General features: G+C 43.0%; 1 protein-coding gene across 1 annotated transcript in view; it reads right to left on the reverse strand.

Moving 5' to 3' along the window:
* LOC126176592 (homeobox protein bagpipe-like) overlaps positions 1–25,620 on the reverse strand; it is a 114,185-nt gene that overhangs the window by 12,550 nt on the left and 76,015 nt on the right. Inside the window, exon 3 of the mRNA XM_049923753.1 lies at positions 3,228–3,305. Coding sequence (XP_049779710.1) covers positions 3,228–3,305 — 78 coding nt within the window. The remainder of the gene's footprint in view (positions 1–3,227; positions 3,306–25,620) is intronic.

Here is a 25,620-nt window from a genome sequence, read left to right on the forward strand (position 1 = left end):
TTTTCTAGGCGACATATCCCACGAACATGTGTTGATATTTCGTATGTCATACCTCCACAACATGACAACTGTCTTTCTGGTGCCTTCATCTTTCCTACAGCCAAACTGCGGCCTATCAAATATGCTACTTCATGAAATCTGCCTCAGCACTGTAGTTTGTTGCAAGCGAGATAGTGTAGCGGTCACGCGGTTCCAGACTGAAGTGCCATGAACCGCTCGTCCACACCGGCCTGCGCCGCCATATGGCAGAGAACAACACGGGGGCCGGTCGTTACTGAACTGCACGACAGGGATATTACGAGGAGCTCTTTTTTTTATTCACTCTCTCATTTGCTCTGTATTTGACAACTCAAGCACTTATTTTATACAGACTGTGAGGTGAGAAAAGTGATGCCATAGTTGTATGCACATGTACAGATGGTGGTATTATCACGTACACAAGGCATAAAAGGACAGTGCACTGGTGCAGGTGTCACTTGTACTCAGGTGATTCACGCGAAATAGTTTCCGACGTAATTATGGTCGCACGACTGGAGGTATCAGACTTGCCAAACGAAGTGGCGGTTGAAGCTAGACCCTTTGGACATTCTGTCTCCTAAATCTTTTGAGAATTCAGTATTTTAGATACACATTGTCAAGAGTGTGCCGAGAATACCAAATTTCAGGCACTACCTCTCACCACGAACAACTAGCAACCGACGGCCTTCACGTAACTCACGAGATGAGTGGAGTTTGCGTAGAGTTGCTAATAGACAAATAATACTGCGTGAAATAACTGCAGAAATCAGTGTGGGACGTATGACGGACGTATCTTTTAGGACAGAGTGTTGAAATCTAGTATTAATGTGATGTGGCAGCAGACGACCGACGCGAGTGTCATTGCTAACAGGACGACATTGCCTGCAGCGCATCTGCTGGACTCGTGACCATATCAGTTGGACCCTAGACGACTGGAAAATAGTCGCCTAGTCAGATGAGTCCCTGTTCCTGTTGCTAAGAATTGATGGTAGGGTTTGAATGTGGCGCCATGGACCATGAGCCGAAACTGTCAACAAGGCACTCTGCAATTTGGTGAGGTTCCATGATGCTGTGTTCTAGATTTACATGGAATAGGATGGTTCCTCTGGTCCAACTGAATCGAGCATTTATTGTAAATGGCTACTTGCAGACCATTTGCTGCCATTCATGGACTTCATGTTCCCAATCAGTGATGGAATTTTTATGGATGGCAGTGTGCCATGTCCCCAAGCCACAGTTGTTAGCGACTGATCTGAAGAAGATTGTGGACAATTCGAGCGAACGATATGGCCACCCACATCGACCGATATAAATCCCATCGAAAATTTATGATAGATAATGGAGAGGTCAGTTCGTGCACGAATTCCTGCACCGGCAACACTCTCGCAGTTACGGGCAGCTATAGAGGCAGCATGGCTAAAACTTTCATCAGCGGACTTCCAATGATCTGTTGGGTTCATTCCTCGTCCGAAAAAAGGAGGCCCGATTCGATGTTAGGATGTAAACCATGAGTTCCGTCACTTCAGTGTAATGATGAGGGAAAACGTGCAAAACCGCAGAACATATGTGAGCTGAATGTTATGTCCGGTTTTGATTTTTTCTTTTCATTGTTCAGCAATATGTGTTAATTTTTTGCAAATGGGCTTTGAATTTTACAATCACACAGACCTCTTAAAAATACAACAAACGATCTCATTTATTCACACACTATAGTACCATATATTAAACGATCTCGTTTATTCACACACTACAGTACCATATATTTAAGTCACAACCATCATTCCATTCCCAAATGTGGATGGCTAGTCAGTCATGTCATACTTCCAAAACACTGAGTACATTCAGATGTCTCGCACAAGCACAGTAATGCATACAAAATGGTTCAAATGGCTCTGAGCACTATGGGACTTAACATCTGAGGCCATCAGTCCCCTAGAACTTAGAACTACTTAAACCTAACGAACCTAAGGACATCACACACATCCATGCCCGAAGCAGGATTGGTAACGGCTTCTGTTAGCTCTTAGCGTGCTTGAATTGTTGAGTTGAAATCATGTTATTTCGCTTTTATTTTCCCTGTTGAATTGGTAAGTCATACCTCTAGCTAGACGTATTACAAGGTTAAGGTGAACATCTCTCTGCCTAACGGGAAAATTTTGTGTTTCCTAGTAAAAGAACTTATTTTTCGGCAGACTTCTCTTTTATCTCAATTTACTTTGTCCAACGCTTTCCATAAATGCCTGATACTGGGAAGCCCATAAAATATCAATTTAGGTGTTTCATAAACTCTTCATTGGACACAAAACGTTTTGTAGCCTCATATTACTTTAGATATGGAGGAGAGAGGTGCTTGACCTACTGAATAGGGTGGAAGGTGCTACAAGTCGTGTTTGTATAGTTTTCCAGCTATGAACGCGTCCTGCACTTTTCAAATGCTTTCTGACTTATTTTACACTCCAGTCCTCATATGTGTTATTCCATCCACTCGTTTCACAAAGGATACTTAGTATATGGGAGTTGCCGCATTATCCTTACCAATTCAAACATTAAGATTAATCTCTTTTGTAAAATAAATATCTGCACTGGATAACAACCAGAGTATGAATGGTTGTTATATTGGCGGTGAATAATTAGTTTTCCAATATTACATTTGCTCCACAATGGAAATGAGAAATTAACGAAAACCGTCATACTGTCAGATGTGCCAGGTTCTAGAAAAAAGCTAAGGTCGATTAGAGCGGAATTCAGTGAAAAGAGCACTATCCTCACGCGTTTCACCATATTAAGACAGCTATGGTTTTGGTTGCTACACAGTATTGCTTGCATCGTTAAAAACAATCCTATCAAGATAGCACGGTTTTGCGTCGCGGCTGTAACTAGCTGTGTATCGAGTGAAACACGTGTGCCAGTTATTAACACAAACAGAGCAATAAAGCAGGGTTCATAGGGTTAACACACTATGCTCTTTCTCTCGTGATCTCCTCTATTGCTTACAGTATAAACCCTTGTGTGAAGTCGAGGCGAGTGGTAGTGAACAGTGGAAAATTGTGGATGCTCGTTCGCTTTGGTGGCCATGGTGGTGTAGCAGATAGAGTCTACAGTCAGGCCAGTAGCCCAGGTTTGTGACACAGACAGTACCACTGCCGTTCGCTTCCACTTGCTTCGCAGTAATCGATTCTTTACGTGGCTTTCGACTGTTCTGGACTCACCTGCGCATGCGAGAAGGCCGCCCTGGACCTCTTCTTGCGCTGCTGCTGCTGGTGCTGGTGCTGCGGCTGGTGCTGGTGCTGGTGGCCGTGGTGGTGCGTGGGGTGCGCCGCCAGGAAGGGCGACCTCACCAGCCCGGAGGAGGGCGAGAGGGCCGCCGCAGCCGCCGCTGCAGCCGCCGCCGCTGCAGAAGTCTGGTGCGGGGGTAGCAGGCCCGCAGGCGTCGCAGGCGGCGACCCGAACAGCAGCGGCGGCGACGGAGAAGGCGAGCCCGAGTCCTCCCTGCAGCCGCTCGTGTCGGAGTCGCAGCCATCTACAAGGAGGCGCCAGTCAGCCACTCTTCGTACAATAACACGTCATTGTCAGTGGGAATACGTTGTATTTTCTCTGTCACGTTTTATTGTGTAAACTGCTATAACCTCATGCAAAAGCTTAAGTACATTTCGTGTTTCAGCCATATGAGGGGTGCCCTAACAGTCGTCAGACACATTTAATTTGATATTTCGGCAGACATCTGCAATCTGTTTCACTGTGGATGTAGAGAAACATGGTGAGCTCCCGTTTCTAGATGTTTTGGTTCGTAGAAAAAAAGACGGCTCCATGGGTCACAGTGTGTTCCGGAAGCCTACGCACACAGACTTGTATTTAGAAGCTACGGGCCGTCATCATCCCTCACAGCGCAGCGGCGTATTACGGACGCTAGTGCGTAAGGCTAGAGCCATCTCAGATCAGGACAGCTTATTAGCAAAGCTTAGCCATCTCCGCTCTGTGTTTGCCCAGAACTGGTACTCTGAGAAGCAGATCCGGAGTGCATTTCGACCAGCACGCTCCTCAAAAACAGCCTGAAGAAGCAGAGAACACCACGGGGTTGGTTTCTCTACCGTATGTCGGTGGCGTGTCTTTTAAGATGGGCAGAATTTTCAAAAAATACCGGATTAAATGTTTCATATCAGCGCACACTCCGCTGCAGAGTAAAAATCTCATTCCGAATTAAATGTTGTTTGCCAGCCGGAGTGGCTGTGCGGTTCTGGGCGCTATAGTCTGGAACTGAGCGACCGCTATGGTCGCAGGTTCGAATCCTGCCTCGGGCATGGATGTGTATGATGTCCTTAGGTTAATTAGGTTTAAGTAGTTCTAAGTTCTAGGCGATTGATGACCTCAGAAGTTAAGTCGCATAGTGCTCAGAGCCATTTTTGAAATGTTGTTTTCCGGCCCCAGCACGAGTGCAGTCAATGATGGGCTCTGTTAAAGACAGCCTCGACCTGAGAAGACCAGGAATATATAAAATCCCGTGCCACTGTGGGAAGTCTTATATTGGCCGGACGTGTCGTAAGGTTAAAGACAGATCCGACTATCATAAAAGTCACACGAGGTTGGGTCAGCCAGAGCAATTTGCGGTTGCTGAACACTGCCTCGACACGGGACACAGCATGAACTATGAAGAAACCAAGATCCTCTCGTATACTTCCACATACTGGGACTCCATCATCAAAGAGGCGGTCTAAATACGTATAAGCAGTGACCTGAGCAAAGCCTCGGAGCCTGCCTTGGCGGCACTAAGGAATCGTCAGCCGCAGATTAGTAACTGCACCGAGTGAACGCAGATGGGAAACCTTAGCGCAGATGCTTAAATCGCGCGCCAACACATCGCGCGCGCAAACGGGGTCCGTCGCTCCCGGCCGAATTTTCCCGCGCCGCAGCTCGCTTCCGGAGACCGCGATCCATTTCTCCAGCGCAGGACTCTGGTATTCGACGCCGTCCACGATTGGTCTTCGATGACGTTATGCCCCCGCTGGCTCCTGCGCTGTTCTAGATAGCCAACATATAAATTGGCGAGCTTCTCAGCGACGCGACAGTAGCACCTGAAAATGGCGGGCAGTTGTCTCGCTGAAATATTGTGCCGTTTCTAGAATATTATCTGGCGTAATTTCCGGAGCCTATCAAGCATTCCCGGGAATCTATCAAGCATCTGCAATTTCGTTTGTGCAGTGTGCACCTAGAGTCAGCCCAAACAAGTACTGATCCTCATCTCTTTCATGTGATGCACTGTGGCGATCGACAACGTCGATTTCTTTACCGTTACAAACAAAATGGTTTTTAAAGGAGAGTTTCACATGCAGAATCGGTAGAGCACGCTAACTGATTCGCTGCAGTGATAACACCAGTTCCCGCCAGATTACCGAAGTTAAGCACTGTCAGGCTTGGCTAACACTTGAAAAACTGTTCAAATGTGTGTGAATTCCTAAGGGACCAAACTGTTGAGGCCATCGGTCCCTTAGCTTACACACTACTAAAACTAACTCAAGCTAACTTATGCTAAGAACAACACACACATCCATCCCCGATGGAGGACTCGAACCTCCGGCGGGAGGGGCCGCGGAATCTGTGACATGGTGCCTCAAACCGCGAGGCCAATCCGTGCAGCAAGCACTTGAATAGGTTCAGGTTCTGCCGAGCTCTGTTGGCAACCGGGGTGCATTCAACGAGTGTGAAACTCGTTCAACTACTCGATTGAGAAGTAGCGGCTGCAGTCACGAAATCTGACAACGGCCGGGAGAGTGGTGTGCTGCCCACATGCTCCTCTGTATCATCCAGTGACGCATATCGGCTGAGGATGACGCGGCTGTTTGTCGGTGCCGTTGCGCCTTCCGAGGCCTGCCAGGACGGACTCAGTCAGCCACTTACTCAATACCGCAGTCCAAAGTAGTGCAATATTTGTTTTGTCAATAAGTAAGAGGCCTATTCTTGTTTCAAGACCTAATCGGTTGCGAATCAAGACCTCAGTGAAAAATTCGTGAAGCTTTGAGTAGATATGTTGCGTAGAGTCTCTAACACGCCCATCCATCATCTTATATCGCGCTTCTCAGTTCAGAGTGGGCAGTGAGCACGTAAAGGTGTCTGGAACAATAGTGTCTCCCACCAAGTGTGAAGTGTGTGCTGTCATTCGATTTCTTTTTGCTGAGGGGTTTTGCTTAATTTCCAGGCACCACATATAATATAACTGTCATGAGTGACAGCAAAGTGAGGCTATGGTACAGAAATTTTAAAAAAGAAGGTACAGATAATCGCCATGCAGGTGGTCAGGGGAGGAAGCGAGTGTCAACCGAATGCCTTCTTCTGCGAGTGGATTCGAGAAAGCCGTCTACGAAGGGCAAATCAGAACAAGTGGAGAGGAATGTTGTCCTCAGGCAATGCCCTTCATGACAATGTTCTCCCACACACTGCACCTGCAACAAAGATGCTTTTGCAGCGTTTTCGATGCGAAGCGTTTGACTACCCACAATGCAGACAGTGAGCACGTAAAGGTGTCTGGAACAATAGTGTCTCCCACCAAGTGTGAAGTGTGTGCTGTCATTCGATTTCTTTTTGCTGAGGGGTTTTGCTTAATTTCCAGGCACCACATATAATGTAACTGTCATGAGTGACAGCAAAGTGAGGCTATGGTACAGAAATTTTAAAAAAGAAGGTACAGATAATCGCCATGCAGGTGGTCAGGGGAGGAAGCGAGTGTCAACCGAATGCCTTCTTCTGCGAGTGGATTCGAGAAAACCGTCTACGAAGGGCAAATCAGAACAAGTGGAGAGGAATGTTGTCCTCAGGCAATGCCCTTCATGACAATGTTCTCCCACACACTGCACCTGCAACAAAGATGCTTTTGCAGCGTTTTCGATGCGAAGTGTTTGACTACCCACAATGCAGACACTGAGCACGTAAAGGTGTCTGGAACAATAGTGTCTCCCACCAAGTGTGAAGTGTGTGCTGTCATTCGATTTCTTTTTGCTGAGGGGTTTTGCTTAATTTCCAGGCACCACATATAATGCAGCTGTCATGAGTGACAGCAAAGTGAGGCCATGGTACAGAAATTTTAAAAAAGAAAGTACAGATAATCGCCATGCAGGTGGTCAGGGGAGGAAGCGAGTGTCAACCGAATGCCTTCTTCTGCGAGTGGATTCGAGAAAACCGTCTACGAAGGGCAAATCAGAACAAGTGGAGAGGAATGTTGTCCTCAGGCACTGCCCTTCATGACAATGTTCTCCCACACACTGCACCTGCAACAAAGACGCTTTTGCAGCGTTTTCGATGCGAAGTGTTTGACTACCCACAATGCAGACTGTACGTGGCTCCCTCTCTTTGCTTACATGAAACGCTGGCTGTGAGGACAGCATTTTGGCACAAATAGCGAGCTGCTGACCAGTATAGAGAAGTGGCGGAAAAATACAGGCCTTCTACTAAAAGGGTATTGGAAAGTTGGTAACACGCTACGTAATATGTCTGAGTCGGAGCAGCCACTATCTAGAGAAGTAGTTGGAAGGTGTGGCTAAATGATGTAAATAAAACATTTTTTATTTTCACCGTCTTTTCCATTTCGCAGCCGATAGGACATGGAAATAAATGACCCTAATACATATCGATAAAAAGAATATTACCTCAGATTAATTTGGGACCGCTCTATCGAATGTGCACTTAAAATTCCTCTTTCAAAATCATTTTGTTTGTGATGGGAATAAAAGCTACACTTACTGTCGACACTGGGCATCGCATTAAAGATGTGGTGAACAGTATTTGTTTGAGCTTACTCCAGATACACATTCCAAAGATGAAACCAAATATTTTCTAAAACACAAGCAAAAATGCGCCTGATCACTCTTAAGATGGACAAAAGCAATGAAAATTAATACTATTTCGGTCACATGGGAAGAAATTTCTGAATTCGAAGAAAGCATAGACAGTTTATCACAAGGCTCCATCGTTGGTCTTCCACAGTTTCTAATATGAATTATTTTACAGTAACTGGAACTCACCTGTTGTGGATAATTGTCGAAAATCATACTGAACCAATGACGGCTGCTACGAAAATTTCTGTTACTACTATCCTGTGTGGATACATGCATGACGTCCACCACCCTACAAGACTAGTCATAAAGTTCTAATGATAATCCCGCCACCCCCCCCCTCCAAAAAAAAAAAACAAAATCCATAATTAATCTTTGGTTTGTTTCTAGGTACTATCATCTCTCAAATATGTCTGAGCGACATGAATCGCGTTACGCATGATTTGTATGCAGTCCACATAACTTAGTTTTCTTGCAGATATTATAATCTCTTTGTGGTACACTCTATTGAATATTCAAAATGTTTACCGCAAGAGACCATGAGAGAACGTTGTTTTTTTTTTGGCAATAAATCGAGATGTAAATTAATACCAAGATATTGCAAAATTAGAAAACACATTATTAGAAATAAGATAGTCCTCAAGGGTTGTAAACTCAGATTTATTACAGTGAATGTCATTTCAAAAATATTGCCACAGTAATTTCCGACATAACTAAGAACCGTAACTCCCATCATATAAATCAATCAGTAATGAGTAGTCATAAAGAAAACCTTTTATGAATAACAGATTTTAAAAGAACTGACTCCAAAAGTTCTACGACAACTCTAAGAAATCTTACTCTCTAACATCTACTAACTAACCGCTGAACGCGTGGCGGGTGGTTTGTTCAGATTGATGGATGAACTAATCATGAATCCTGTGAAAGGGAATATAGAATTCGAAACCAAATCTAGTAGCAAAACTTCCGGCTTCGCGAGTCGAAATAAAACAAGAAGTAAGTGTCCTATGACCATATGTGACGATTGTTTCATGAAATAAAGTTTCTAATCTAAGAAGGTTTACTGGTAACAGGTACTCTGTTTGTGGCAACTGCCGCCTCTGTCGAGGTCCGCTCTAAACCGATTTATTCGTAGGCGTCGGCGGGGAACATCTTGTTTACTATGGATGCTGAAGCATTGTGCAATCCGAAATTCTTCAGCTGACATTACTAACGGTGAAAGAATCTATCAGTATCTGTTAGAAATGGATGCGTTAAGTGGGAATCGTACCCATGCCTGGTGCATAAGAAGTTACCAGGCCCTTATAATTACCAAGCAGTTACCCGCAGAGGTCCAGTGTGGGCTGTAACCATACTATAGCTATGTGTAACTTGGCAGATATACTAATGCGTTAATGCTGAAACAATGATGCCCTATACGTGCTCTATTGGAGACAGATATAGTAATTGAGTGGGCCGCGGAACATGCAGAAATTTCGTAGAGCATGTTAGGCTACAACATTGGTACGTGGGCGAGTGTTATCCTGTTGGAAAACACGCCCCGGTATGCTGTTCGTGAATGGAAGCACGAGAGGTAGAATCACCAGACTGACGTAAAGACTGGCAGTCAGGGTGTGTGGGATAACCATTAGAGTGCTTCTATTATCATTCGAATTCGCACCTCATACCATAACTCCAGGCGTAGGTCCAGTATGTCCAGCACGTACACGGCCAACACTGGCACCGGGGCAGAACTAATTTTCACCTGGTAACACAACAGGCTTCGATCCTGGTCTCCAATGAGCTCTCGCTAGATACCACTGAAGTCGCAAATAGCGGTCGTTTGAGGCAGCGGAATGGACGCCACAGGACCTGCTCTTGAAGTAACTAATTTCTAACAACAGTTCGTTGTGTCACTGTGGTGCCAACAGCTGCTCAGATTGCTGCTGCAGAGGAACTACGATTCGCCATACGCCGAACACAATGGTAGTGCGTCGTGGCCGTCCGGAGCTCGTTCTTACAGCTACCGTACATTCTCGTGACCACCGCTGCCAGAAATCATGTACAGTGGCTATATTCCTGCCACGTCTTTCTACAGTGTCGCAGAATAACATCCAGCTTCTCGTAGTCTATTACACGAACTTGTTCAAACTCAGTGAGGTGTTGAGAATGGCATCTTTGAAGCCTTAAGCTGTTTCTTGACTAACATCAACTTACCACGTTGAATCTCAAATGTAGCTAACGACCACAACCGTTACAACGTGCATTTCAATGAAACCTGATTTGCATCCTGAGACTGACACCACTAGCGCCACTTACGCTACTGAAGTGGAATCTGAACAGACCCTATCTTTGAGATGCAGAAACACGCCTACCAACTATCGTTTATGCCGCCCAACTCCTTGATTTTGCAATTTTTTCCCGTCAGTGTATACACGTCAGTGTCCTTCTAACTCAACCATCTGAGTTATGCACTTGATTTTGTTACCTGACGACCATTGGTCAACAAGACCAGGACTAATATTTAATACATTTTTTGTTTTCACAATAAAGATATCAAGGAGTGACCGTCTAGTTTTTTTACGTCAAGAGGAAGGTAACATATTCATTTCTGTTCTCTTTATATACTTGCCGACACAACCTCAATACTGACGAAAGCACGAACGAGACATCGCTTGCTTTTAATACCAACCAGAAGACACAGTATATAAAGGCAAAAAAGAGGCAAACGGTCTGTGGTGTACACGCAAAGTCGAGCGCTTGAGGCCACTCGTGCCGCAGTTACAGCTCTATAATTACGAATACTTTAAGCACTAGGGTTTATCTTATCAGTTTATGTTGTACTTCTAAAGTAGTAACCAATTACGGTTTACAGAAAAATGGTCCAAATGGCTCTAAGCACTATGGGACTTAACATATGAGGTCACCAGCCCCTAGACATAGAACTACATAAACCTAACTAACCTAAGGACATCACACACATCCATGCCCAAGGCAGACTTCGAACCTGCGACCGTAGGAGCAGTGCGGTTCCGGACTGAAGCGCCGAGAACCACTCGGCCACTGTGGCCGGCTTACAGTTTAAAGAACTGACAGGATTCGAACACAAATCCAAGACCTGCAGCATGCAAATTTAACGATTTAACAATTACAGCACTACTGTACCGTTGCGCAGCAGCTCTGTTCCTCGGTGCACGAATAAATTTTCGAAGTTACTGCTCTACACAGACGGTAAAATAACCAATTAAGACTCAGACCGGGTGTCACTATCATAATCCGGAGAACCCTAAGAGTGACAGGATTGTAAAAGTAGGGCAACAGTCAGAACTCACTGCTACACAGTGAGGGGAACTATCAAGGAGCGCAAATGGTGCAGTACAACGGCACAAAAACATCGTTCTGCGAATCCTACAGTACGTAATAATAGCATGCAGAATCTGAGCTCCGCCACTCCAAGGCATTCTAGTACTGACGATAAATGCAAAGGCATGGAAAACCGTACTTACTACAGTACAGAAAGGATCACCGACACCTGTGGTCAAACGCGGGCAAATGGCCGCCTAGCCTGCTACAGTAACGTGATGCTTGGCTTTAAACGCCCCTGTTTTGAACATCTCGTCCTGAGTGGGTGGAATCCCGATGGAATGACAGCCTTGCTAGTTACAACTTAACTGTGCCGGCGAATCGTGATGTGCTGCTCACTGCCTGTTTGATGACTTCAGCTACGAGAAAGCAGCTAGCCGTCTGTGGGTGGAATTCGTTTCTCCGTGCTGCCGCCACCGATGGTTCACAGCCACGACTGATAGGATGCGGACTGACTGGACCTTTCTCTGGTGAAAGGCCAAACCGACGGAATACAAGTTGCCATCTTCCACTCGGTGGGTGGGTGGCCGAGTACCTGTAGTACACAGTGCACCTCCCTCCTGGCGTTACGCTGTGTGTACTTGAGTTGGGCTCTACCAAAACAACGAATCGATAGTTTTGGTACACTAAATAAATGACATAGTAAATGGTAGGATTAGGGGTAGTATTAGGAATAATGGTAGGGAAAGTGTGTAAGAGAGTACCTACTAACCGATGACTTCTCGTTGTTTCGTCCGTCTGTTTGTTGTAATTATAACCACACATAATTCTGTGTTAGTCCATTGCGTATTTTATATGCTTACAGAATATAAACTGCGTTTTATAAGTGATAAAAATTAGTCGATCGCGTGACTTATGTGCCTTTATGATACAAGTAAAGCTTACGCACACAAACATGAAAAATATGTATAATGCTTGGTATCTTGTACTCAACAGAACATTCTTCATCATGATCAAAGGCAAGAGATTCCAGCTGTTGTTGGTAAATGCGAATGTTGTTTATGAATGACATAAATACGTTTTATATGTGTTCGGTGAAGTACTGAAGCAATGTTCGATACATTTTTCTTTTCCTTTTTTTTTTATTTTACCTTTTTGTTGAGAAAAATCGCTTTTTCTAGCCCTATATGATAAATTTGTATTGTTTTCTTTATTTTTACTAGACATACCAACGTTTCACCTACGAAATCAACAAATTCCGAATAGAACCGGAATTGAATGTTGAGAGGTTTTATTTTGTTCTAAATAATGTTTAATTTTGACTAGGAAACACGAGGATAACTTTGTGGCACAAAACTGTTCTGTGGGTTAAGCGCCCACTTATACGTCCATATTCAGTTTCTCGACCGTACACCACTTCAAGTTTTTAGAGTGGTCTAGTAACACACCTGTCGCATACGTAAGGAAACCGATCGTTATCAGGTAACTCCTGATAGGTATGCAACACACCTAATTTACAGGCAGCACTGGTACGACTAACTGACCAAAGCCACTAGTAAAACTACCGTAATCTTACTTACGATAACCTACGGTAACCTACAGTACTTTTACAACTCTAGTGTGTACTGACGGAGCCCTGGGCAATCAAAAATGGGTCAAATGGCTCTGAGCACTATGGGACTTAACATCTATGGTCATCAGTACCCTAGAACTTAGAACTACTTAAACCTAACTAACCTAAGATCACACACATCCATTCCCGAGGTAGGATTCGAACCTGCGACCGTAATGGTTGCGCGGTTCCAGACTGTAGCGCTTAGAACCTCTCGGCCACTCCGGCCGACCCCCTTGGTTAATCTGGGCGGTTAGTTGCTCGTCTATTCCCTGGTACATACCTCCGGAACCGTCGTGTACCCCTGCCACTTATGGCTCATTGCCTCTGCGTCGGTATTGGATTATTCCATTTTACCATCCACGCATACTTTAACGACGGCTGTACCTGAATAGTTTACAGACTTTGTCGTTTTGGAAATGCTTCCACCCATGGCCCTAAAGTTAATGATCATGCCTTTTTGGACGTCAGATAAATAGCTCCTTTTCGGCCTTGCGTCAACAGCACCTTTTGCACGTCCTCCGTGCATGGTTTATATCCCCCTCCACTGCTATTGCTGCCACCTACAATCACTAGGTGGTGATAGAACTTTGACATCGAAAAAAGGCGGTAGTCACATTAATGTGACAAGATCATGTATAATAATTGGGATAACTGGTGGTCACATTAATGTGACGGGATCATGTATATTAATGTTGAAATAACTTATTTACATGTGTGTTTTAGTATTTTCCCTACCTATTCCAAGAAACTATCTCCAGCCTTAGGTGTAGCAGACTAAGAATGAGACTTCCAGACTCCATGATGAGTGTAGCATAGAAACTCCCCTGAGCCTAGCACGCTGAACCGAACGTGAAAAACCTGGGATTAAACTGTGGGATCTGCCCCCCCCCCTCCCTACCACCCCTCCCCCTCCCCCTCCCCACTCCGATCTCATGGACGTGTTGTTGCTCAGTAATTCCCTTAAGTTAATATGAATATGTATGGGATTAGAACAATTACTGAAACAGAAGAAGCAATTATGTCGAGTGGAGTGCCGCTGGAAGAAGACGTACCTCACATTACGAGTTTGGTAAAGGCTTCCAACAGTGTGAACGTTGGAACTACCTTTCACTGCTACACTGAAAAATAGGCTGGATTGCATGGATAGTTGAATAAGTTACAAACTACACAAAAATCAGATCACAAAAAATGGTGTAAATTTAAAAATAAAGAGGTGTAAAATCACAAAAGAATTAAAGCAGAGACATCCTTTGTCCTCAGAAGTGTTGAATACTATAAGCCATGCAGCCCATGAAAGAGACAAATAACAGAGATTAAATTCAATGGTGAAGAGATAGCTACATTAGATTTGCTGATGACATAGCGACAGTGGATCTTGTCAAGCCCACTTACAGGTTTCTGGCCGATCCTGCACTTCTCAAAAAGTGTTTTCATGGCAAAACCCAAAATCCAAATGGGTCTTTAAATCCACTCATATGGAAACGATGCCCTAAAAATACATTTGCATCTGGTACAATTGTCAGAATTGCTACTTATGATGGAGTTATTGTATTTAATGATGGAAACGTCGGGAGGATGAAGATATAAGAAAGAATGAGCTTCAAGATAGGAAATTTTACTTAAGACATCCTGAGAAAAATACATTTACAGCGCACCTCTGCAGCTGAAAAGTCAGTTGAAAACCTGGAAAAGGGATGAATCCAGACAACAAGAAACCAGAATAGAATCCTTGAAGGGGAAGACGACTCAGAGTACAAATGTGGTGCCTTCTGAAGAAGTGACATAATGGAAAAAGTTAGATTGAACTTTAAATTGCGCTTCCTGAAAGGTTTGTTTTTTAATGTTTATGTACCTTTTCCTCAGATTCTGTGAATGCTAGAATTATGAAATTTTGTACACATATTTGTGCAAACCTAATAAATGTTGTCTCAAGAGCAAATCTTGAAATTTTGATTGCAAGCTGAGATATGGGACGAAGTGCTTGGAATTTTGCATGAATTTAAAATTGTACTTGTGGAATTATAATTAAAAATTAAGAAAATTCTCCTGCTTGAGATATTCCAAAAACCTCATGAAAGAGGCTTACAACATATAAAGAGATTAAACAGAGAAATTTTGGTAGAAATCTCTTGAATACATTCTGAGAAAAAGGAACATACATAATATTTTAAAATAAAACTTCAAATTTAATTCAAAAAAGTTGACTATATGTAATCAAAGGATTTTATATGTAACTGTGTTACTTTCATATAAAGTGTAGTACATAATTTCATTGCCATACCTCCAAAACTGTGGATTTGGTGCATTTTTGAAACAGTGTGTGTTTTTCATCAACGTCTCCCTTTAAGAATATTTTTTTATGATTTTGTTCACTTTTTGATGTGTGAATCCTTCGTGAACGCCTTTTGTGGGGGTTACAAGAATTACTAAACAAAAGAATATAATCTGACACGCCAGGTAAAAACCGACTAATCTTCCCTCACCCGACCAGACTTGTACAATAATCGCTTCGCCAGTCGGACGAGAAGAACTCGTAGCTTCAGTCCATTTCCATTCTTCTTCATGATCCCCAGTTCTGATATTAAGTTTCTCGTTGTTCTCATTGCTGCTACTTCTCATTCCTTTCGTCTTTCTTTGATTTACTCTCAATCCACTTTTTTATTCATTGCACTATTCGTTCCATTCAACAACTCCTGTAACTCTTCTTCGCCTTCACTGAGGATTGCAATATAATCAGCGAATATTATCATTGATATTTCACCACGAATTTTACTCCCACTCCAAAACAATTAGTTTTTTTAAATAAAAGTCATCATCAATGGCAGCCGAAGACTTCCAGCATAAGAAGTAATCCTCGATCTGCCAACGGCCTTGACAAAGAGGGCAGAGCGGTGGATACAGCTCCAGAGCACCCTCTTACACTTAGGGTGTGAAACTGTCGCTAAGAGACAGAAGAATCAGGAGTGGTAAATGGCATCACAATGTGAAGGCAACAGAAACCACTGCATTAGATACACTTGTACCCACTGGACACGTGGCCTGTAATTGCAAAAATGACGATCACTCCATTGGCAGAAGATTCCGGATTAGTCTCGCATTTGGGTCTCCGGGCGGGGACTGGCAATGGGAAGGTGACCACGAGAAAAAGCTGGAACAACCACTGACTGGATGGCATTCCACGAGTCGGAGTATGGAATATCAGAAATTTGAGCGTATTAGGAAACCTAGGAAATCTGAAAAGGGAAATGCAAAGTCACAGTGACAAGAATTTCTGATCGGACAGTACAGAGTGATATGAACAGCTGCAGAACATGGTCTAACGAGATTAGGATTTGTTATGAGTAGGAAAGCAGGGCAGATGGGGAGCTACTGTGAACGGTTTAGTGATAGGGTTGTTCTCACCAGAGTCAACAGTAAACCAATGACGACAAAGATATTCCATTTATACATGACAATGTCATAAGCAGAAGATGAAGAGGTGAAGTTAGTATTTGAGGATACTGAACGTGTAATTCCGTATGTGTAGAGAGGTGAGAATCTAATAGTCATGGGGGACTGAAACGCAGTTGTATTGGAAAGAACGGGGGGAAATGGTTACGGGAGAATGTGGGATTTACAGTCAGAGTGAGAGAGCAGAAACAATAATAGAATTTTTCAATAAATTTCAGATGGTAATAGCATATACTCTGTTCATGAATCACAGGAGGAGGAGGTATAACTGGAAAGGACGTCGAGACACGCGAAGATTCCAGCTGGATTACATCGGAGTCTGCACAGATTCCGAAATCAGATACTGGATTCTATGGCGTGCACAGGAGTAGATAGGGACTCAGATCACAATTAAGTAATGATAAAGAGAAAGATGTTTCAGAAAATCGTCCGAAAGATTCAATTTGGAAGAAAGTGAGACACTGAAGTACTGAGGGATGATAAGACGCGTATGGAATTCACTAAGATTATGGATACTGCGATAAGGACTACCAGAGTAGTGAGTTCAGTTGAAGAGGTGTGGGCACCCCTACGAAGGCCACTCAGAGGTGATGGACGTATAGACACAGTTGTAAGGAAGGTAACAGTGAAGAAACCTTGGGTAATAGAGGAAATATTTTACCTGTTCGACGAAAGAAGTAAGTACAAAAGCACTGAGGGAAAGACAGGAATGAAACAATATAAATCTCTTAGTAATGAAATAACTAGGAAGTGCATGACAGCAAAGAGGAAACGGCTGCAAGAAAGATGTGAAGAGATGAGAAAAGAAATGAGGACAGACTCAGTATGCAGAAAAATCATAACAAGATCGGTGACACTAAAACCATGAGGGGAAACATTAAGAGCGCAGCGGGGATTCCTTTACTAAACACAGAGAAGAGAGCAGATAGCAGGAAAGAGTATAGTGAAGCAGGATTTGTCTGATGACGCGACAGAAATTGGAGTCGGTATGGAAGACTTAGGGGACCCTGTATTACAGTCAGAATTTACATTTCCTAAACCTAACTGAAGATCTAATAGATCGCCAATTTTCTTTTTCATTCTTCTGTATATTATTCTTGTCAGCAGCTTGGATGCATGAGCTGCTAAGCTGCTTATGTGACAGTTATCACACCTGGTGCTCGCTACCATAACGGAAATAAGAGAAGGTTCAAGAGTGGGATTAATATTCAGGATGATGATGATGTTTGGTTTGTGGGGCGCTCAACTGCGTGGTTATCAGCGCCCGAATATTCAGGATGAAATGACATCAATGATAAAATTCGCTGATGACACTGCTATCCTTAGTGGAAATGAAGAAGAATCGCAAGATCTCTTTAAAATAATGAACAATCTAATGAGTTCGGAATATGGATTGAGATTAAACTGTAAAAAGACAAAATTAACGAAATGTATCAGGAATGAGCACAGTATGAAACTTAACATCAAAATTAGTGATCACGAAGTAGACAACGTTAAGGGATTCTGTTACTGTGCAAGCAAAATAACCGCTGGCGGGCGAAGCAAGGAGTAGATAAAAAATCACATCAGCAAAGGCAAAGTGGCATTACTGGCCAAGAGATGTTTACTGGCGTCAAACGTAGATCTTAATAAGTTTGAGGAAGAAATTTTTGCGAATGTACGTCTGGTGGACAGCATTAAATGGCAGTGAATTATGAACAGTGAGGAAACCTCAAGAGAAGAGAACTGAAGCATTTGAGATACGGTGCTACAGCAGGATGTCGAAAATTAGATGTACTGATTAAATAAGGAATGGAGGCTCTCCACAGAATCGGTGACGGATGCATCACATGGGAAACACTGGCAAGAAGAACATGACGAAATTACATGTGTTAAGACTTGAAGGAATAAGTTCCGCTGTGCTAGAGGGAGCTGTAGAGGGTACAGACTGTAGGAGGAGATAGAGGTTCGAAAACACTGAACACATAATTAAGAACGAAGGATGCAAGTGCCCCTCTGAGTGGCTGTATCAAACCAGACAGAAAGCAGATGACCCAAAAAAACAGGGGGTGAGGGGTGGGGAAAGTTGGTTTTTAACTAAACTGAGGTGCGCCAGCCTATCGCGACAATAACTTATTTGGATGACATCGTAATTTTACTACCAGCGTCGTCTCACCATACGGCCATTGCACTGGAAGGTGTGGTCTCAGACTGGTCAATGGCAGAAGAGAATGGCTTGGATAAATTGCCTTAAAATTCCACCGTACACTTGTGTGAGCTAGAACTAGGGCTGTCTTTCTCACTCCACTCTACTCTGAGTGTGACCAAGCCAGTGTCTACAAAAGGGGACAGATCACGTTTTTGGAGCAAGCTTTTCGCAACACTGTACATTTAAAGCAACTTTCAGATTGATAACTGGCGTTTCCTCTAGGACACATGGAGCATGGGTGGGTCTCAAAAGAATGGCGCACGCCGTGATGGTACCTCCTTTAGCAGTCTTGCCACAGGGGCTCCCTGTTTTCCGAGCGTTACAACTGTTACCCCCCGTGAACTAAAGAGACAGTGGCCCGCGTGAGACGCGCACCCCCCTTCGATACGATGGCGCCGTGCCCACACGCTGCTACCGACTCCCCTATTGTGGGGAACTACGACTAACAGGAAATTCCGTTACTGGAGCGACGTCTCGTTTACTTCATTTGCGACTAACCTTGCTCAGTCACAGAGCAACAGTGAAAGGTACTTACACTACACAGAAAATGGGAGGTTAAATGTGTTATTTATTGATCTTTCGCAACATTGATTTTGCTTAGAGATCCATGTTCATTCTGCCTCCAACCAGAGAGATCTGTTGTAGAATTTTAGAACATGGTTTTTTCTCGAGTATCATGTCGTTTTTGGAAACCCAGAATCTACTCTGTAGGAATCAACATGGATTCCGGAAACAGCGATCGTGTGAGACCCAACTCGCTTTATTTGTTCATGAGACCCAGAAAATATTAGATACAGGCTCCCAGGTAGATGCTATTTTCCTTGACTTCCGGAAGGCGTTCGATACAGTCCCGCACTGTCGCCTGATAAACAAAGTAAGAGCCTACGGAATATCAGACCAGCTGTGTGGCTGGATTGAAGAGTTTTTAGAAAACAGAACACAGCATGTTGTTATCAATGGAGAGACGTCTACAGACGTTAAAGTAATCTCTGGCGTGCCACAGGGGAGTGTTATGGGACCATTACTTTTCACAATATATATAAATGACCTAGTAGATAGTGTCGGAAGTTCCATGCGGCTTTTCGCGGATGATGCTGTAGTATACAGAGAAGTTGCAGCATTAGAAAATTGTAGCGAAATGCAGGAAGATCTGCAGCGGATAGGCACTTGGTGCAGGGAGTGGCAACTGACCCTTAACATGAACAAATGTAATGTATTGCGAATACATAGAAAGAAGGATCCTTTATTGTATGATTACATGATAGCGGAACAAACACTGGTAGCAGTTACTTCTGTAAAATATCTGGGAGTATGCGTGCGGAACGATTTGAAGTGGAATGATCATATAAAATTAATTGTTGGTAAGGCGGGTACCAGGTTGAGATTCATTGGGAGAAAATGTAGTCCATCAACAAAGGAGGTGGCTTACAAAACACTCGTTCGACCTATACTTGAGTATTGCTCATCAGTGTGGGATCCGTACCAGATCGGGTTGACGGAAGAGATAGAGAAGATCCAAAGAAGAGCGGCGCATTTCGTCACAGCGTTATTTGGTAACCGTGATAGCGTTACGGGGATGTTTAGCAAACTCAAGTGGCAGACTCTGCAAGAGAGGCGCTCTGCATAGCGGTGTAGCTTGCTGTCCAGGTTTCGAGAGGGTTCGTTTCTGGATGAGGTATCGAATATATTGCTTCCCCCTACTTATACCTCCCGAGGAGATCACGAATGTAAAATTAGAGAGATTCGAGCGCGCACGGAGGCTTTCAGACAGTCGTTCTTCCCGCGAACCATATGCGACTGGAACAGAAAAGGGAGGTAACGACAGTGGCACGTAAAGTGCCCTCCGCCACACACCGTTGGGTGGCTTGCGGAGTATAAATGTAGATGCAGATGTAGATGTAGATGTAGACGGAAACTGGAACTACACGAAACAAGTCGGACTCACATCTGGCGGACTCGGTTCTACAGAAACGAAGAAACTTTACCATTACCAATAAAAATATATTTTGTTAGTACTAAAATTAATGAAGTAAGCAGACCGACTATCTCGGCAGCATAATTACGGAAGGTAAAAGATATTTAACAGAAGTGAGGAGCGGAATGGCTTTAGCGTATAAATGGGTATGCAGGTTGACTGTAGAGAATCAATTCAGATGCTGCGGAAAACTCTCCAGCTATAGCAGGGTGCAAAGAAAATGAAATCTCGAAGTGGTCTTAAGTCAAATAAAACGAATAGAATGAAACAAAATGAAATTTGTAGGATGTATTCTCATAAATACAGGGTGTAGAAACACTACGTACACAAAGTTTTTGTGTGTTTGTAGAATGTAAAAGCCACATCTTTATGTGTCAAAAAGTCCCAGGTGCATAGCTTCCCCTCTAGGGGGCTGTCAAACGTTTGAAGCGAGTAATGTGCAGAGTCTGTGCTCAAACTGCATCACGGTGAACATTGTTTCAGAGATGTTGTTGAAAATGTTTTTTCTTTACATTAATATACAGGCATCTGCGTGCTAATGCTTGTCTGATGCGCCAGCTGTTTCACAAATAAAAACTGCACTTTCAGCCAAGCGGGCAACCAGCTCTTGTGGAGTGTTTATCGGTGTCCCGTACATCAAACACTTCATTTTCCCAAGTAAAAGAAATCCACAGGAGTGAGCTCGGGACAAAGTGGTGGCCACTTTATTGGTCCATCTCTCCCAATCTAGCAAATGAAGTAAACATTGTATACAAGTACGTCAAAGTGTTGTTGTTAGCTAACTTGGTCAGAGTGCAATCAGCCAGCAAGAAATTACAAACATCAACAGACGCTTTCATGTAGACGCAGCATAAAATAAACGATAACGATGTTATCCAGGGACATGGAGATACTTAGCAGTAATGAAAATTTTCCCTTCCCAATAGTAAGATGTAACTGTGTTGCAAACCAGATTGCAGCGTCAGTGTGGTGCGTACGAAGCAGTCAAACCAACTGCGAACGTTGATCAAGGGGAGGTTTAGCGTGAAATCCCTCTAAAACTCCTAGTAGGGAATGGGTGCACACCTTAATAACGTAAAACAATATTTCTTTTTATCTTCTCTAAAATCTCAAATACTTTTTATACGTAGTTCTTTTTTTACATCCTGTATGGTTGAAGACCAGGTTTCAGACAGGAAACAAATTTGACGCCGGAGAAAACTCTGTGGCAAGAAAATTAAGACTAAACTACTCTACCTCGTATGCAAGATATATCAACAGGGGGCCTTGAATAAAACTGCAATAATTCCCACTACTAAAAAGGCGGGTGGTGATAGGTGTGAATATTACAGCACCATCAGCTTAATAAGCCATGGTTAAAAAAAGAAAACTAAAGAGGAGTGGAAAATTTTGTAAATATCTAACTCTGGAAAGATCAGTTTGTACTCCGGAGAGATATTTTAACACGCGAAGCTATACAAACCCTAAAACGTATCTTACAAGATGGACTTACAAAAGGTAAACTTACGTCTACAGCACTTGTAGACTTAGAGACAGCTGTTGACAAAGTAGACTGCAATACACTTATAATTCTGAAGGTAGCATTGATAAATTATAGTAAGCGGTAAATTATCTACGACTTGTACAGAAACCAGACAGTGATTATAAAAACCGAAGGACATGAAACAGAAGCGGGAGTTGAGAAGTCAGTAACACGGAGTTGCATCGTGTTTCCTATGTTGTACACTCAGCAAGCGGTAAAGGAAAACAAAGAGAAAATATAAATGCAATTAAAGATCGAATCATGCCTCGGGCATGGATGTGTGTGATATCCTTAGGTTAGTTAGGTTTATATAGTTCTATGCTCTAGGGGACTCATTACCTCAGCAGTTAAGTCCCATAGTGCTCAGAGCCGTTTAAACCATTGGAACCATGAAATGAACACTTTGATGTTTGCGATGACATTGCAAATCTCTCAGAGCCAGTGCAGGACTTGGAAGAGTAGATGAATGAAATGGATAATACCTTAAAAAGAGGATACAATATGTGTATCAGGAATAGTAAAAGAGTGGTAATGGAATGTAGTCGAATTATATAAAGTGTCACGGGAGGAATTACAGTAGGTAATGAGGTAGTAAATGTAGCTGATGAGTTTTGCTATTTATTCAACGAAGTAGCTGATGGTGGCTGGAGAAGAGATGATATAAAATGCAGACCTGCAATAGCAACAAAGACTTTTCTGAAAAAGATCAATTTGTTTACATGGAATATAAACTGAAATGTTCTGAAGTATTTTCTGAAAGTATCTGCCTGGAGTGTAGCCTTGTACAGCAGTGAAACGTAGACGGTAAGCAGTTCAGGCAAGAAGAGAACAAAAGCTTTTCAAATGCAGTGCTCGAAAGAAAGTCAAAATTAATGCGTAGATAGAACAGCTAAAGAGGAGATACTCAATCGAACTGGGTCAAAATGAAAGATGTTGTTCAATCTAACTAAAAGAATTGAATCGTCAGTCTGGTAATGAAAGGAAGTGTGGAATGTAAAATTCGTAGACCATTTATGCTTGAATACAGTAAGGAGACGCAACGGAGGTGCGCCAGTGTGCACACGTACGTATGTGTGTGTGTGTGTGTGTGAGAGAGAGAGAGAGAGAGAGAGAGAGCGTTCACTTCCTTATTTCACTTGTTGTCGAAGTTTTATTATTCCGACACTTTTATCCACATTTGTCTCAAAAACTTTTAGTTCGTGCACTGAAGACCTCATCGCTGTGCGCCCTACCAATACATTATCATCACTACCAAATAGAGGGGAGAATGATGGTGGTATCGTATTTATTATTTCCACGGCAGAACACTGCCCTCATTGTAAGGGATACTTAACTTTTTTCCCGCTGTAGCCTAACAATAAATGTCTTACCGCTGTTTACGTTTGTAACGCTTCTGTTCTGCTGGGCGCCATTGGCTTAACCGGCAACGCGCATGCGCGGGTCGCACAGTGGAGCGAAACAGCCATCTCTGGTGTGGCTTTGCCACGACTGTGGAGGGAGGGGAGGGGCAGAGTGACAGTGGCAAGGTACAGGGTGGCACCGTGTCACACGCCACGTGACTTCACTGGCCGCTCTCAATTACCAGCCGCTATTTTTTGTGCGCCTCGGGAAACTTGTGAATTAAATTGTGCTGCGTGCCTTTTAGAGGGCCTCTGCTTCGGGGAAATGCATCGCTGAGCGCTGTAGATGGTCGCCGTTTTTCTCCTGTTGTCACCTCTGGTCGCATCGATAGTAATGGTACCATTTTTGTGGTTCTCTAGTTTCTGTCGTCGTAATCTTCCAGAAAGTGAGAAAACTTTTACAATGTATAGTATTATCTGCCTCCGCAAAAAAGTATGTACAAGAAGATGCTTTTTTCCTTAAATCTGAGCATCACACGCAAAAATTGCATTAAGACTCGTGCTTCTTGGTGGCTTGTACTGGTAGCGATGAAACGTCTTAGTAAGCATACAGCGCGAAAGCGACAATAAAATAAAACTTTTAATATCTGTAATTTCGTAATGGAGCGGTGCTGGTGAGGCTTTGGTACAGTGAAAAATAACTGACAATATGTACGGCTGCCTAGGTTCGACACGTTAACCGGTCGATGAGGCTTGCCTATCCCATATACGTTACAAAAATGCTTGCAGTATTTCAGTGAGTAATTGTTCGTAGTGGTCAGTACATGAACACACTTAGTTCAGAAAAATGTCCGATATGGTTGGGCGGTAAATCGCATACTTAAAAACTTGTTCACTTTCGCTGCTGTGAAATACATCCCTTGTACCCAACAAGTGCTCAAAACTCTTAGGTACGCATTTTAGAGCCGGCCGATATGACCGAGAAGTTTTAGACGCTTCAGTCCGTTACCGCGCTGCTGCTACGGTCGCAGGTTCGAATCCTGTCTCGGGTATGGATGTGTGTGATGTCCTTAGATTGGTTAGGTTTAAGTAGTTCTAAGTCAAGGGGATTGATGACCTCAGATGTTAAGTCCCATAGTGCTTAGAGCCATTTGAACCATTTACGCATTTTAGAGCCTATGTTTATAGAAAATATTCTTCTGGTTTTGCTCCATATGTCACCTCTCAAAATACGTAGTAGTTTATTTTAATATACTGTACTTATGTGGTTCCCGCGTTGCTTACGTTGCGCCTTACACTTCTGTTGATTGGGTGTACACTTGTCAAGTCTAAAGTAACGGTTAGCAGTTTCTTATGCCCCAAACGTAGTGAATTAACTTAACTTCTTAATTGTGACAGACGTTTACAGCTCCTATGGAATCATCAACAGATTCTTAGTTGCTGTGGAAGCCAGCTTAGGGAGAATAATGCATGAGAAATAAACAGAAACCAACATTTACAGCAAAAATATATGTTGCATGTTGTACGTTTCTTAACCCTGATCATTCAGAAATGAGAACGGAATATGCTAATTGTTCCAAATAACACAGTTGTACCATACACTTCCGATAATACAACGAAAAAGACAAAAATACTCTGTCGAGTACAAGAAGTTTCGACATTGGATCAGTAAAAAATATAGAAGAGCTAAGGTGGTGGTTTTAATGCTTTAGATGTTCTACATTGCTTTCCCCCACTTGAGTACAACACACACAGCACGGCCTCATGACGAAGTGAGACTGCCAGAAAAATCTTTCTTTGGGATGTCATTCTAGCTGCACGTCATTTTGGCTTGAATGTCGGTTATGTCGACAAAGTGTTGACAATTCGTATTGAATTTTTATTTTTCAGAAGAAAAACAAAATGTACTCGGCACCATATCGGGTGAGTGTGGAGTACGTTTGAGAACGGGCACTTGTTTTTTCGCTAGAAATCTCAGTAGAACTACAGCCATGTGAGCGGGTGCGATGTCATGCGAAACGAGATATCCCTTCCCTTCCACTGTTGACAACGAATCCTCTGAATACTCTTGCACAAGCAATCTAAGTCACCCGAATAACACATAGAGATAGTAAAAACAGACCAGTTAAAACCGATACCGGTATTTTAGTTCTTAATAACCTGTACTTTTCGGTATTTGTTTGATGTAGCTTTAGAAAAGATGTTTTCTTCTTAATTTTATTATTAATAAAAAACGGAAATATCAATCAGCCATAGCAGCAGTACTAAAATTTTTCGTATTTAAATAGACCTTTTTTTTAAAAAAAAGGAGCAGTTTTATTAGTATAATTTGCATTTGTTTGAAATATTGCGTTACTATAGAAAGTGGGATAAGTGACATTTTAATAACACTGCCGTCAGAAACGAGCAA

The sequence above is a fragment of the Schistocerca cancellata genome, chromosome 3 (assembly GCF_023864275.1).
Source record: "Schistocerca cancellata isolate TAMUIC-IGC-003103 chromosome 3, iqSchCanc2.1, whole genome shotgun sequence".
Classification (NCBI taxonomy): Eukaryota; Metazoa; Arthropoda; class Insecta; order Orthoptera; family Acrididae; genus Schistocerca; species Schistocerca cancellata.